The following is a 15,018-nucleotide window of genomic DNA, read 5'->3' as shown; positions in this document are numbered from 1 at the left end:
AGAGAGGACTTCATCTTTTCAGAATGCTAAGACACATTGTAGAGATGCCTTTCAGTTTGCACTGGTTTTTGTTAACAGCATTGGGCATTCATCCTTCAGAGAGTACCCTTCAAAAGTTATTTGTCCATGCCCTGCCAATGTTATACCCATGTTCTTTCAGTGTAACCCCATGTTTTAATTCTCAGTCAAAGATGGTTGATGATGTTTGATGTATACATGGGTATGCTTCTGAAATATTTTCTCATCAAAAGGTGAGTGGTTATTGTGTGAGAGTGGTTGCATGTAGTTTGTGTTTCAGCATGCTGAATGAGACATGGCAGATGGGCCTTGAAACTGCGAATGCTGCTGGAAGTGTTTGGAATTAGGGGACAGTACAGATATAAGGTGAATGATACGAAAGTAAATGACTGATTTAGAAAATGCTTATGTTTCCTGCCCCCTTGAAGATCACATTCAGGAAATGTATATTAAGGAATCTATACGTGTGTTTTTTTTCAGGTACCCCAGTTTATCTCTCATAATCCCAAAGGCATTCCAGTACAGTTAGTTTGTGATTTTATTTTTTTAAATGTAGTTGTGAGAGTGATCCATGCAAGGCAGTCACATCTTATCTTTCATTGGTCTTGCTTTCTACCCAGGGCAGTCAGAATATTGCCCTCTGCAACACTGTATTGGAGTAAACACAGGTAGACAACATCTGTTAATAAGAATTGTCTTAAATTAAGCAGTGAATACCAATCCTTCCACTTTATAGTCTGAGTAATCCATTTTGGGAAAGTGTGGAGTCAGAGCCAATACCAACAGCACACACAAGGCATTAACCACTGCAGGATGGGGTGCTGGTCTGTCATGGGACACACAAATGCTCCCACCCATTTTCACTTATACGTGTCCAATTCAGTTAACATGGCTGACAGGCATTTTTTTGTGATATACGAGCAACCAACACTGAAGTCTCCAGAAGAAAAAAATAATAAAAACACACAAACACTAGGAGAACACACAAACTCCACACAGTGCCCGGGTTCAGGATTTAAGCCTACTATCCTGGAGCTGTGAGGCAGCTTGCAGTAAATGTTTGAGTGAGAAATCACTTTCTGTATATTTAGCTGTACTTTAATTTACTGCATCAGGCAGTGAAGAACATTTCTTAAAGTTATTAAAAACACTTTCATTGCACGTTCAATACTTCTCAAAATCTGTTAAATGTTTTACATGAAGTCTATTTATTATATGGTTGGAGGATAAAAGTGGTTATTATTTTTTAGGAGTTATCTGTGTGTGGCTGCTCTACATCATAGTTGCTGGTGGGTCACAGTCACTATCTAAATGTCTTAATGCGGGGATCAGTGACCTGGAGGAATGCAAGTTAGTGGGTTTGGTGCTGCGTTATCATCTTCTTGGAAACATCTGCTTTTAATCAATGACTTTTTTTTCCGTTATCAAATGCATGTGTGCATGTTAGTTTTAAAGAACCCCTGCCCCAATTCCCTAATAAATTAAGGTTTGCTTCAGGAACAAACATTCTGAGAAGTTTCTTTATCAAGATTTGTTTATACATTAGGTGATGTAAGTCATAAATAAATCTTGATATCTTAGTGGTGGATCCAGACAGGTCTTTATCATCCTGCGTGCTGTTTCTTTTGGGTTAGGCATGTGACTTAAGTATTCTTTTAAGTAACAGTTTATATGTTAATCAGACAGAAAGCTATGAAGCAAGTGTGTGTTAATTTAATTTGACACTGCAGCGGGGAAAAAAACACTTGAATTATTACCTTTTTTCAGAATTTTATAAGAAGGATTTCTAAAATATATGTGTAAGTTGAGTATGTATGGGCAGAACAAACTCTGATCCAAAGAGTGTTTTGAAAAATTCATTCAGTTTTAAATAAATCACCTTTCATTAATAAACACAGTTACAAAATACATTTGGATTAAGCTCTTTATGTGTGATATTAAATGTTACATGGTAAACTTAATTTACTCACAAGGTTCTTTATTGATAGTCTCAGTTCATTCATCAAATATCATATCTTTCATAGTGACCACATTCATAGACTGTTGGCAGTGGCATTTACCAGTACACAATGACTCCAAAACCAACTTTCCTGTTTATTTACAAACAGACAGCTCTGCTAGCATATCAGAAAACATTTCCAATTGGAAGTATCATCAGTCCAACAGCATGTTTAGATAAAACTTTATTCATCCCCGGGGAGGGGATTTTGGATTTTTACAGAAGTTTTTTAAATAAGTAAATACATACATAGGTATAGAAGTAAGTAAATAAATAAATATACACACAGACTTTGGTCTGAACAAACACAAGAATGACTATAAAGCAAGAAAATTAAAAAGAAAGAAAACTTCTAACTGGGCTGTCACAGTCAAAGTGATTCATTATGTTTAGAAACATTTTTAATTTTCTGAGTATACTTTCCAAAAGGATATACAGCAGTCAACGGAGACACTGGCACCCAGGGTGACCCACTGCCAAAGCCCTTCTTGCTTCTTCCTCTGTCTCTTCTGGATCTTGGTTTGGACTCATTATAGTACTGTAGGAAATCCATAATGATGCTCTCTGAACCTCTGTGCTGCATCAAATGTCTCTGTACTGTATTTAGAAGGTCGTAAACAGGTTTTCTATGCTCTAACTGCGAAAATATTCGATTTATAAATAAAGAATCCTTCTTCGCGGAAATTCATTTATCGCAGCAGAGTCTGGAACGGATTAACCGCGATAAACGAGGGTTGACTGTATTGGATGCCTGTGCATACCCTTATTAAATAGTCTTAAATTTCTGCCTCATACTTGTTTACCTGAATTGGTTTAAATCTGTTCACATTAATAGCCAGATCAAGCCCCATTAATCCCTTTGCTCATTTAGTTATCTTTTCCTCCATTTGGTGTCTTCACATTGTTGCCTTCCATATCTCTAGCTTGTTATTTTTCCTCCCCGATGCTTGTGTTGCTTGTTATCTGTTTATCACAAGGATGGTGTTGTTTGTTAGTTTTTCACCCCAGGGATGGTATGCTTGACTCCATGTTTATTAATTCCATCAGGTAAACAAGTATGTCCTCAAGTCATCTCCTCAGACCTGCAGTCATTTTAAGTGCTAATTTCTATTGTATCTCATAACTCTTCAAGCTTTATGTGAGAAAGTGAGGCCTGACAGCCTTTCTTGTTTCCACTGCAACATAAAGACAAAGACGTTCCTTTTAAGATATTGGTACTCAGACAGGAAATTGTGCTTCGTGTCTGCATTTTGCAAACACAGACTTATACATTTTGCAATGTTGTGTTGCCATTTGAATGTACACACAAGATATCCACTAATTTTTAAAATATATGTTAAAAGTTTTTTACAAATCCATTCCTCAAAGAGAATTTCTGGCTCTCGATGGAGAGTAATAGCCACAAGTTCTTCAAAAGCAGTTAGTATGTCATCACAGGGAATGAAGCTCAAAGTTAGGAGAGATGTATCATTTTTGTTAGTGTGCACTAAATCTTGTTCCTGAACTTTTCTCTGCAGTCGCTGTCCAACATGGAAGTGCAACCCACTAGTCATGTGCATTCGTTCTGCATGCGTTTTGGTCTTTGTGCTGTGAATGGTGTGATAGAAAATACCAGTCACTTTTTATGTATTAGATGTTCACTTAAGCACATTGTAAACTGAAACAAAATTTAGATAACTATTAAAAAGAAAATAAAAAAGTGTTGATACCAATGCAATTATATATGATGGCTATAAGTTAGTAGGCAGCAAACAAAGCAATTTGCTTATTTTCTTATAGTTTTTTATTATTATTAATAGGAAATGCAATTTTGATTGAAATGATGTGCAACTGCCTTCTGTGTGCAGTTTGAATATTCTTCCTCTGTTCACCTTAGTGCTCACCTGCTCCACACCCCCCATACCATAATTTAAAGGCATGATGGTAGGTTCATTGGTTACTCTGTAATTTTCCCATGTAAGGCAGTTTGTGTTTTGTGATGGATTCAGTGGTAAGCTCTAACTACACACAACCATGACTATCAAAAAGCTGGTTCAGAAGATGGATTAAAGCGCATTTTGAGACCCCAGCATAAATATGGACGCACTAATATAATTATACGCAAAGGAAGTTTGGAGTTAAGCCAGGGCGTTTCTAGCATCACTTTTTCATTTCCACGGCAGACTATGCTCACTGTTTCTTAATGCATCCTTTCCTTAGTGAATTCATCTTTCCCAGTAAATTGGATGTGAAGGGATTCATTGTGGCTTTCTGGCAAAGGTCTAGACGGAATATTACTGATTTCGTTCAGACATTGAAACCTTTCTGTAAACAATCTTTATATGCCTTTGAGCTTTAATCTGTAATATTAAACTGCTTTGTAGTTCATTTTAACAGTTATCCATTGTCTTTCCTCTCAGAGCTCTTGGGCATTAAGTGAGTCAAATTTCCCAGGGAGTTGTGTAATTAGTGACTTAAATCATTCCAGTTTATGCACTAATTTATACTGTTTAAAGGAAAAGACTTCTGCATGCATAAAAATATTCAAAGCATTATGTTAACAATTATATTTTAGTATGGTTCAATGCATATTAAGCCACAAGTGCACTGATAGCCAAACAATTACAAAGTGTTACAATAATGTGGTCTGGAAAGCAAACAAATTAGTGGATTGAATAAAATCTTATTTTTTTATGTTCCATTAATTGGACGCCATTTTTTCTATTTTAATTAGTCACTACTTTATAAAATACAGACAAATACAAATGATATAAAGCGTGTTGCTGTTTGATTGTCTACCTTGTTTTCTGCACCCCTTTGTTAACTGGCAGGTAGTTCTTATTCCAGATGTCAAGAGTTCCACATTGATGTCTGGATCCAATTGCCTTGTTCTGTGGATTCTCAATAAATGGCATGTGTTTGGCTATGGTTATTACTCCTGACTAATGGATTTTGATTTATAATGGAGTTCAGAATAATTAAAAAGTGTTATTCAAATATAACTGTGAAAGAGGGAGAGACTGCTGTGTAGTTTTTTTTTTTTGAGATACATTAAATTGTATGTGTATTTTTTCTTCATTGTCTTGGGAAGCTCATGAAATATATTTGAGGGGTGGTGGTTGTTTGTTGTAGCATTTCTTGAGCTTCAGTAAAAAGCTAAATTTCCCCCTTGGACAAATAAAGTACTCACTCTGTCTGTCTGTCTGCCTGCCTGCTATTTCCCATTCTCACAATGTTTCTGGATAAACTACAGCCAAGTAGCAGGCAGTCCATCATCCAAGCTAGCAAATCTGGTGATCTCTATCTTCTGGTGGAATCTCCTGTAGAATAATTTATGTTTCTCCTTGTCTGGGTAATGTTCCACACAGGTTTGATGAAGTCACCTAAGCAGAGGGCAGAGATCTTATTATGTAAACTATTTATATAAATTTAGCAATGCTAGGTTACAGGAGCCATAAGATTAAAAGGTTGTAGGCTTGGGAAATAGGTTTTGAATCCTAACTCTGTGCGACTATGTCTATCTGAAGAAAATGACCAGTAATCCCCAAACAGGAAGGCAGCTTCCATTGTCACTGTTCAGCGGAGTCTAACTGTCCAACAAATCAACAAAGTAATTTAAAACCATGAAAAATAACTGAACTTAAAAAATATATACATGTAGGAAGACTGGTGTCATATTAGTTAGTGCCGCTGTCTCACTGATCCAGCATTCCAAGTTTTAACGCTCCCCTAATTGCTCTCAGTTTGAAGATTGTACATCATTTTCAACATCAGCCCAGGGTAATTTCCATGAGAAAACTGTGCAGTAGGAAAAAGACCACCCTGAATCAAAAAGTCGAAACTCAGGTTCAGAAGTTTGTGCAAAACTGAGTTTGTATGTGGCAGGGATGTAATCTTGTTAACACTGTGTGACCTTTGGGATGGTGGAAGGGTATTTGTGCTTCAGTCATTGTCTTCATAAGCATGATAATAATTGGCCACACAAAGACGAATAAATCCCCCATAATGGTTCTCGGCAAATCATGTTGAACCTCTCAGAACAGGGATACAGCAATCCACTCCTAGAGATAAGTCTTGGGTTTCTGTTCACACGAGAGCCTGGTAGCAATGTGACACATGTAAGCCCAGTTGCATTCTTCCTAAAGAAGTCATGTGCCAAGTGTGCTCACTACCCACCAGAGCAAGAGGTGGGAGTTGAGTGCCATGCCATTTTGGTAAAAGGGCACAGCATGGCTGAGACAGAAATGTGTCAAATAAGATTGCAGTAGTTGATATTATTAGAGGAGCTTTAATGAAGAATACGTTTTGTGTAGTTAATGATCTACCTTTTAGTGTGTTTAGGTGCTTCCAGAGTATAACCTTGAATGTCTCACTGCTCAAATGTCCTTGAAGAGTCGGGCCGAATGATTCTGTCACTGTTTATGTGCCCGGCTATTTAGAGGCTTTTATCAGCTGCATGGCTGGGGCTTTAAAGAAAAGCCGTCTATCTGCGTAATACTACACCTTGAGTAAACCTGCTGAGTAAGCTTTCTACTCAGCTGGCTGCAGTGTGAACTGGATGTGCCCCATTTGCTTTCTCAGATTTGGATTTCCTTTCAGTACTTTGGAGAATTGGCTTTTGTGTGGAAATCTCTGACATTCCAAGGGTTTCTGGTTTCTCATTCTCATATGTCAGCACCTATAACGTCTTTGTGTGTTAATATAAATGGATTGGAGAGCACCTTACTTTTCAAAATGGTCAGCTGAACATTATATTGATGTTAAGGCAGATCATGGGAGTACCAGTCTAATTTAAAAGGTCCAAGCTGGGGATGCAATGCCCAGATTGCTGAGTTCAAATCTGTTTTTGCTTTGTGGTCTACACATGTGAGGCTATACAAGCCACAGCTTTAAGAAGGAAGTTACATTCACTCTCTATTTTAGGGTTATTGTTCCCATGTAATATCATTTTGAAATCAACTTGACTCTTCTGTGCTGATTTCAATATCATTTCTATCAAATAGCTCTTGCATGTATTGCTTGTCATATGTCATTGTCTGAATGGGTACCTGGACATTTTGTGGGCTTTATACAGTCTCCTTCATTATTTTTTTTGCAGTATAGCTTGTATTTTACTGTATTGTGTAAAAGACTTAGACATCCTAGTTTTTTTTTATTTTTTTTTTGTCTTAGATGTTTATTTGTTGTCTTCTGTATTAGTATATTAGTAGAAAAGAGCAAATTTCTTGATGAAATGTTTTCATTTTTTTAAAAAAAGTAACATATTAAGTTATAGTCCTCTATCTTGTGAATTTAGTTGGCATATAGCCCAGTGGATGGTTAAACAAATATAACAAACCTGTGCTACTGATCAATGACATAATGAGTTGATTGAACAAACTGATTAACTGAAGCAGAAATGGCTGTAGCAGGAATCAAACTCTTGAAGGACAACCAAACTAAAAGCTGAGGAAGTGGCAGATGGAAGAGTTTAAACTTGAAATCATTCATTCTTACACCATGGCAAGATTGAGCGTAGGATCAAGACACAAGGTGGTCATCCTGTATTAGCAAGAAATGTCCCAAGCAGAAATTTCATAGCAGAAAAGAGCTTCAAGATGTGCAGTTTAAGATCGTCCTAACAAGGACAAGGAAACAGACAAAGCTGAGGACTAGAAATGCGGCACATGGCAGAAAAAAAAGTCCAGTTATGGTGTTGGCTGTGATCTCACAGAAACCATTGGAACTCAGATATGCACTACACTTCCAGAAAAGTCTTTTTGAAAGCTGTCTTCATGAAAGAGTTGGTGCCAAAAAGCTATTGCTCCAAGTAGAAACAAAGCAGAAGGACCCACCTACTCACAAACACAAAAGGAATAAGGTACTGAACAATGGCAGCAAGTATTCTGGTCTGGCTAGTCAAATATGAAATGTTTTCCTCAGACAGGAGACAGTTTGTCTATAGAAGAGCTATAAAAAAGTAAATGGATGAGAGACTGACTGCAGCCAGCAGTAACGTATTGTGGAGGTTCCCTGTAAATTTGGGACTGCATTTCTATAAAGGAAAGGTCAACTGGTCAGAAATAATGGAATCGTCAATGATGAGAAACATAAGCATACTCAAAGCTATCACACAGCATCATCAGAGAGGCACCTTATTGACCCCAACTTCATTCTGTAGCAGGATTATGACTCTGGACATGTGGTCAAGGTCATGATAAACTGCCTTTAGCAAAGGGAACAACAAGGAGTCCTCCAACAGAAGGTACGACTTCCTCTGAGCCCTGATCTCCACATTATTGAGGATGTATGAGATTCATTGGAGAGGTGGAAGCAAATGAGGCAGCTGAAGTCCAGAGTTGAATTGGGGAAGGGTTGTAGGGGGGAGAAAACTACCAGTCAATTCCCTTATAAAACTGCACAACAGTCGATTTAAGAGAATTGATACAATTTAAAGGCAATGGGAGGTCACACTAAATATTTTTTTTGCTATTTACTTTTCTTGTACATGTTTGATATTTACATTTTTAATTTAATTTTTTTTTTAATCTACACTTTATGCTTTTTTTTAATATCTGTCTTACCTGTATTGCCTTGATTGGATTCAAAACACACTGTAAATAGTACTACCTGTGAAAGGTATTGTTTAAAAGGAAATGTTGATTGGTGAATGATTGTTAGATTTCACAGTTCTATACTTAACAATAAAGCTTAGAGTTATGGTAGGAGACTCTCCAGCATGCCGCAGTTAGTTAAACATGCCTTTACCACCAGAGGGCAGCTGGGAGTTGAAATGACAGAAGTGGCAGGGCAGAGTGAAATCATTTTAGGACAAATGTTCATGTTGACGTGGGACTAATGCATGCTCAGTAGATAGTAAATGCAGAACAGTGTATTTGTGATCAAAACCTGCCTTGTTATATCTGTCATGCAGTAAGCAGACACTAGACAGCAACTGGGACAGACTTCAGGGAATGAATTGTATAGCAGGTCATTTTCATACACACTTCACACCTGACCAGTTTATTTTTTGGAGCTCTGTGCATATTGTAATGCAACACTACAGCTGCTGAGCATATACATTTTACAAGAAACTTTTACTTTTTAAGCAGAAGGCATCTCCCAGTCTTTGGTTTAAGCAGCAGGATTTTTATTTTTTTCTTTGGGAATGTATTGGTAAAACAAATGTTCTGCAGAAAATTTGTTGCAGTTGACTGGGATGGATGGAGGACTTATTATCACCTGAATAACTTAATATTATAAATCATTTTATTCATTTTCAAGGTCAAGTTTTAAATTCCTTTGTGGTGTTCTTTTTTCTCTTTAACATTCAAAATATATCACATCAATGACACACTGTTCCATAAAAATAATCAACTTTTTCGTAACTGAATGTAAAAAAAATATTTGAGAATGCTGCAATGCTTATTGCATAAAGTTTATTCTTGGTTTTGCAAAACAGTCAATAACAATGCCTTTAGATTTGCTCTCTCCATATAGTAATCTACACATCTTATTTGGCTACAAATTTGAGGCTTTATGTGCATGTATGTATTTGCTTGTGCTGGTCAAGCACAACCCATGACCTTTGTAGGAAACAGCTAGTAGAAGAGAAAGTGGGATAGATTACCAATATGTTGTCAGGAAACCTGTAATTCATGTGAGGTTTGTTGTATTTATGGCCTTGTAACAACCGTCCATTCGTTTAGTGAATCCATCCCAGCAGCATTAGGTACAAGGCAGGAACAAACTGGCCATGGACAGGCCTAGTCATGTGCAAACATACTCCACTCATACTGGGCCAGTTTAGAGCTGCCAAAAAATAATATGCAGGTAAGTTGTGAACTTATTTTATTCAACTTAGTTATCTCATAGTTTCATCTGTTTCAATATACAATAAGCGATAATTTTTACAAATTGTCACATAATGTCAGTTTATATGCATGTAGTGCATATGTACTGCATTTCTTCTAAAAAATGTTTTACCAGCCATTCAAAGTTGATGTATACTGTATAGGCAGTTGCCCGTATGACATGCACATCAGAATAGATGATCCACCTGAAGTTAAGCATGTTTGGACCAATCCAGTACTTGGAAGGGAGGCCATCCTAGGAAAAGATTGGGTTACTAGTGAAAGAGGAGTTGGTAAGGCCAAGAGAGCGTGCAGGTTGATCCTAATGCCCCAGTGCAGTGACGGGGATGCTGTGCTGTAAGAATTGGCCGTTCTTTGGATGAGATGTAAACCCAAGTTTCTGCCTTTCTGTAGGAGGTTACCTGACGCATTGTTCCCATTTCATTTTCTTTTCCACTTCTTCTGATTAAGGTCATGGCGGTAGCAGGTATCGCACCTGACCCTCACCCTTTGTCTTGCAGGTGGTGAGCCTGGTTGGTTTATGTGGGTTGCCCGATATACAGGAACTTGCTGGCGAATGCCACCTCCAGACCTGGCTCCAGAAGTGGGTCCTATCCCGGGCAGGGAACACTCTTTAAATTTGTACCTTTATGAGGATCAATGCGAACCATTCTTTGCCTGGTCTTTCAACCCAAACCTGTTTTCCAAAAGAAACACTACCTGGAGCACAAAGCCTCAGACAACCTAGATCTGAGCATCACTAAGGTGCACAAGCCCCACCACCACATCAAGGTGACAGTATTGGCTGTTTAGGGGACTTGGGGTTCCCGATGTCCTCGTTGAATTGCTCATCAGTGACCCTTAATTATCTCTTGTCTCTAATTGTCTAACTTTCCCTCTCACCCCCTTCACCACATGATAGCTTGTGTGTGGTCAGCATACTGGTGCAATGCAACAATGCTCCACATGAATGATACATATTTGTGGTGGTTGAAGTGTCTCCACACTGTCTATGTAAAGCACTTTGAGTATGCCAGAAAAACAATATATGAATGTAATTGGTTATCGTTATTGACTTATCCTTATGACTCTGAATTTTCCTTTGAAGGTTTTTTCACCTCATCTCTGATCTCAAAACTATTTTTGCAACATTAGATATATAGGACTATGGCAAAAACTCAGTTGATTCTTTTCCCAAATGGTGTGGCTTTTACTTTGATGTAATGTGTGCTTAGTGGGATGTCTGATCACAATTTATTTTTCAAATTGACATTAGTAGAACCAAAGCAGTGCTTTCATAAAACTTAAAAACATTTGACATATAATGTAATTCTGAGTAAAAGCCCAACAGGTGTCATTAACATTTATTTGTCCTAGACTGATTTAAGAAAGAGAGTGTGTGTTTGTTTGTTCATTAATGGTGAGGACGTCTACAGTTAAAAATTTTAAGCTTACTAGAAGGAAATTATTTTCTTATATGTCACATACTGTAATTGCAAAAATAAATATACATGCCTTTCAATAATTAAATATCTACACACCCTACCAATAATTAAAATAAATATTCACACACCATTCAAAAATTCTGTACTGTATGGCTTCACAAGTTTTTGTTGCACTGGTATTACTGCATTATTTTTCTTGGGATTGGTGTTGGTTTTTGCATTTACTTGTTTGGGTGACGCCTTTACCCAAGGCAACTTACAACATGATGTAATTGGTTACATTTCTGTTGGTTTTACAGTTGGAGCACAGGCAGGTCAAGTGACTAACTCAGAGTCACACAGTGATAGTTAGTAGCGGAATTTGAACCCACGGCCTCAGGGTTTGAAGTCCAAAGCCTTAACCAGTACACCACACTGCCTTCACTGACTGCCAGATTAGGGTTATGGGTAGAGAAATTTGTATATCCTTATAGAAGACAAATGAGCCCATAAACAGTTGTTTGGTTGGAATTCTAAAGAGAACAAAATAGACAGAATAAGTTAATGATATGCATATTTGGATCATCCGATAAAATGTGTTGCTTGATGCTCTATACATGTCTGTATTTTGCCTATATTGATTTTTTTTTAATTAGCACTGAAAACCTAAAAGTCAGTACACATAACCAGGCATGATTGATTAGCTTAATAAATCTACCCAGTATCACAATTGTTAAGTGTTTTCTTTCCTCACTTATTTACATCTTATTATAGAGTTTGCAGCTGAATTCCAGTTTTAATTTCAAATGCCTTTATTGACAGTTTGTGTGTTTTTTATTATTTAAATCCCCTATGAAGTCAAGGTACTAGTGCAAAGGCACAATATCAATGCACGTTTTATATTTCTAGGCCACAATTACGTTAGGCATACATATTGCACTGGAATCATTTAGCTACAAGTAAGAGCTGACATATTTTTGTGTAACATATCAGTGTAACATTTTATTACAGTATATTATTATAGTCTAGAAAAACACCAGAATAACACTATTGTGGCTGTCAGTAGGATACTGGGTGCAGCATATCCGTTTTTTTTTTGTTTTTTTTTTTAAATACATTTTTAATATACTGCTTTGATGAACACCTAATATCACCAGCTAATGCCACATAGTGACATGAAGTATAATTGGTAAACAGTATAGCTCTGAAGAGGAAATGTATGTAAAACTGCAACATTTTTCCTCATTTTCAGCTTTTATAAATAGTGCAAAATCTTTAGTGTAAAGTCTCCACTTGGAGACAATAAGATCGTGCTGCAGAAGAAGTAATAACAATTCTGTTTGGATTCTCTCTAGTTTTTTTTTTTTTTTATTTTAACTTTCTGGGCTCCTTCTGTACATCATCATCTGCCTCCCTGTGTACCTCTTGAGGCACACTGCTTCACACTCTGCACCACCTGTCTGTTTTGTTTGTGGCTATCATACATTCATATATGGGCTGCAGTGTACATTATATTTTAGAGTTTTATTTGATGCCAGCCCATTTTTAAGCTCTGCTCAGGTTTTACTTTTCTTCCAGGTAATTTGATGTTGATGTCCTTTTAGTTTTACTGTCAATTCATTTTTTTAATTTTTGATCACTTAATTAAAAAATCTCAATATTGCATGTCCACATATGTGCAGCAAGTAAACTTTACAAGGTAACTGATTTGTGGTGTTTTTTTTTTCCCAAACAGAATCATAAAGACATATCAAAAGAGAAGAACACAGTTGAAGAAGCACGAATAGCTGCTGAGAGCAGGATGAAACAACTGACTGATGAAAATGAACGACTACGGAAGAGAATCCTGGCCTTGGAGGCTGAAATTGTTGAACTTAACAAAATTATTGATCAGACTAAGAAAGAAGAGAACAAGGGCAGAGAAAAGATTGCTAGGCTTGAGGTAGATCATCTTGCTAAGTCTTATTTATCATGTTAAGTCACTTCTATATTACCGGCTATGTAAAAAAAGAGATTTTTCACACATTAAAGTGACTTTTATATTCTTGGGATATTCTGGTGTTGGGGCCCTCCAATGTGTCATTTACATATGTTTTTTTTTTTATAAATATTCTAATCCAAAGGTGCTATTCATTTGAATGGTAGTATTGTAGGGCCCAACTGTACCACTATATACAGTCTGTGTGTGTGTGAGTTAGTGTAGGGCTACGTCAGTGTGCATCTGCAAAGGAAAAAGGTTGTTTCTACACCAAAAAGGAAAGAAGGTTAAAGACACAAAGCTTTGGGTTTATAGATTCCATGGCACAGCCTAAATGTTTTGTATTTAAACTTCTTTCCTTTTATTATTTAGTGGCACACTGAACTCGTGCCTTTTACTGGGACAGTCCTTAGCTTTTGTGGCTGATAATTTAATGGGGAACATAACTGCATCTAATTCAAAGATTTCTAATATTACTGTTGCATTGAAGTGACATACAGAGCAGTATAAAATAAGAGGCAGCGGTCAGCAGTTTATACATGGTTTGGTTTAAACATAATTTGTTATCTATCTCCTTTCTAGAGACTCGTGTTTTACATCACTTATCTTGCTCTGCTTACTTTAAAACTTGTAAGTTCAAGCAATTTTTTTGTTTCATTGTTTCATTTTAGAGGATAATGACAGTCAGTGTGTGCTGTGTCATCGTTTGGTTGGCCTCTAAGCTTGGCTGAAGTGCTATTATTGCTATCGGATCAAACATTTACAATCTTGTTAATATGGGACACTGCAGACTGCTTCTAGCCATCTTATGATCTTCAAGTCAACTACTTTCATGTATAGCAAAAGTAAAACTTTTAACTGGTCTACTCTAGTGCACTTTGTGTATTAATTAAGAATAATAATTAAGTGTTACCTGGCAAATGTCACTACTCCTTTAGTCAAAAAGTGATCTTTGTGCATTAGTGACTCAGTCATTTAGTGAATTGTTTTAACCCGCACCATTTAAAGTAGCAAGGTGAAATTCTACCTGAGAGTTTTATAGACTTAAGATCAGTGACAGTTCAGGGATATTTATGAGCAAATAGATTCTGTGCTTTAAGGCTACCACTCTTTTGGTATGTTAAATACCTAAAGTCTATGATGCACTGGAGTCCTGCCCAAGGTTTTTTCTTGCCTTGTGCCCTATGCTAGTTGGGATAGGCCCCTGCCATCCAACCACCTTGGGGTGGATTAAACAGGTTAGAAAATGATGAAACATGAAAACTACCTTATATTATTGCTATATACAGTATGTTTACACTTTGCCTGAAGAAAGGGCCTGAGCAGCCTTGAAAGCTTGCATATCGCATCCTACTCAGTTAGCCAATAAAAGGTGGCATTTTGCTTCATTTCTCATTGCATCCATAAATGGCTAACACAGTACATCACTCTACTAATACTGGTGCTGTATAAAATAGTGATATATATATATATATATATGGCTGGAACACTTCAGGGCAGCTGTCCTCATCTGAACATCAGTTTATTTATTTTTTTTTCAATGGGAGGTTCCACTCTGCAGGATGTTTAGTTATTTGTCAAATTTTCATTAACCAATAATTCTTATGCCTTTTTAAGTGTTGTGTTGCTGTTGCTTTTAATTATCCAGCATCATGCAGCTTCAGATTGTAACAGGATTATTGAGTGGCAAAGTTATCACCTTTATTTTTGAGCATTTCATTTAGCACATGTGATGTTATTGCTCAACTTGCTCAAGAATCATACTAATATCAAATTATCTCTCATCTG

At 36.9% G+C, this 15,018-nt stretch overlaps 1 protein-coding gene across 2 annotated transcripts in view; it reads left to right on the top strand.

Moving 5' to 3' along the window:
• cgnl1 (cingulin-like 1) overlaps positions 1 to 15,018 on the top strand; it is a 107,006-nt gene that overhangs the window by 53,952 nt on the left and 38,036 nt on the right. For both annotated transcript variants that reach the window (XM_039770240.1, XM_039770239.1), the window contains one exon: positions 12,988 to 13,194. In XM_039770240.1, the coding sequence (XP_039626174.1) occupies positions 12,988 to 13,194 (207 nt within the window). The remainder of the gene's footprint in view (positions 1 to 12,987; positions 13,195 to 15,018) is intronic.

This window comes from Polypterus senegalus, chromosome 12 (assembly GCF_016835505.1).
Source record: "Polypterus senegalus isolate Bchr_013 chromosome 12, ASM1683550v1, whole genome shotgun sequence".
Classification (NCBI taxonomy): Eukaryota; Metazoa; Chordata; class Cladistia; order Polypteriformes; family Polypteridae; genus Polypterus; species Polypterus senegalus.
Note: the sequence above shows the minus strand (reverse complement) of the source record. Positions and strands in the feature narration are given on the sequence as shown.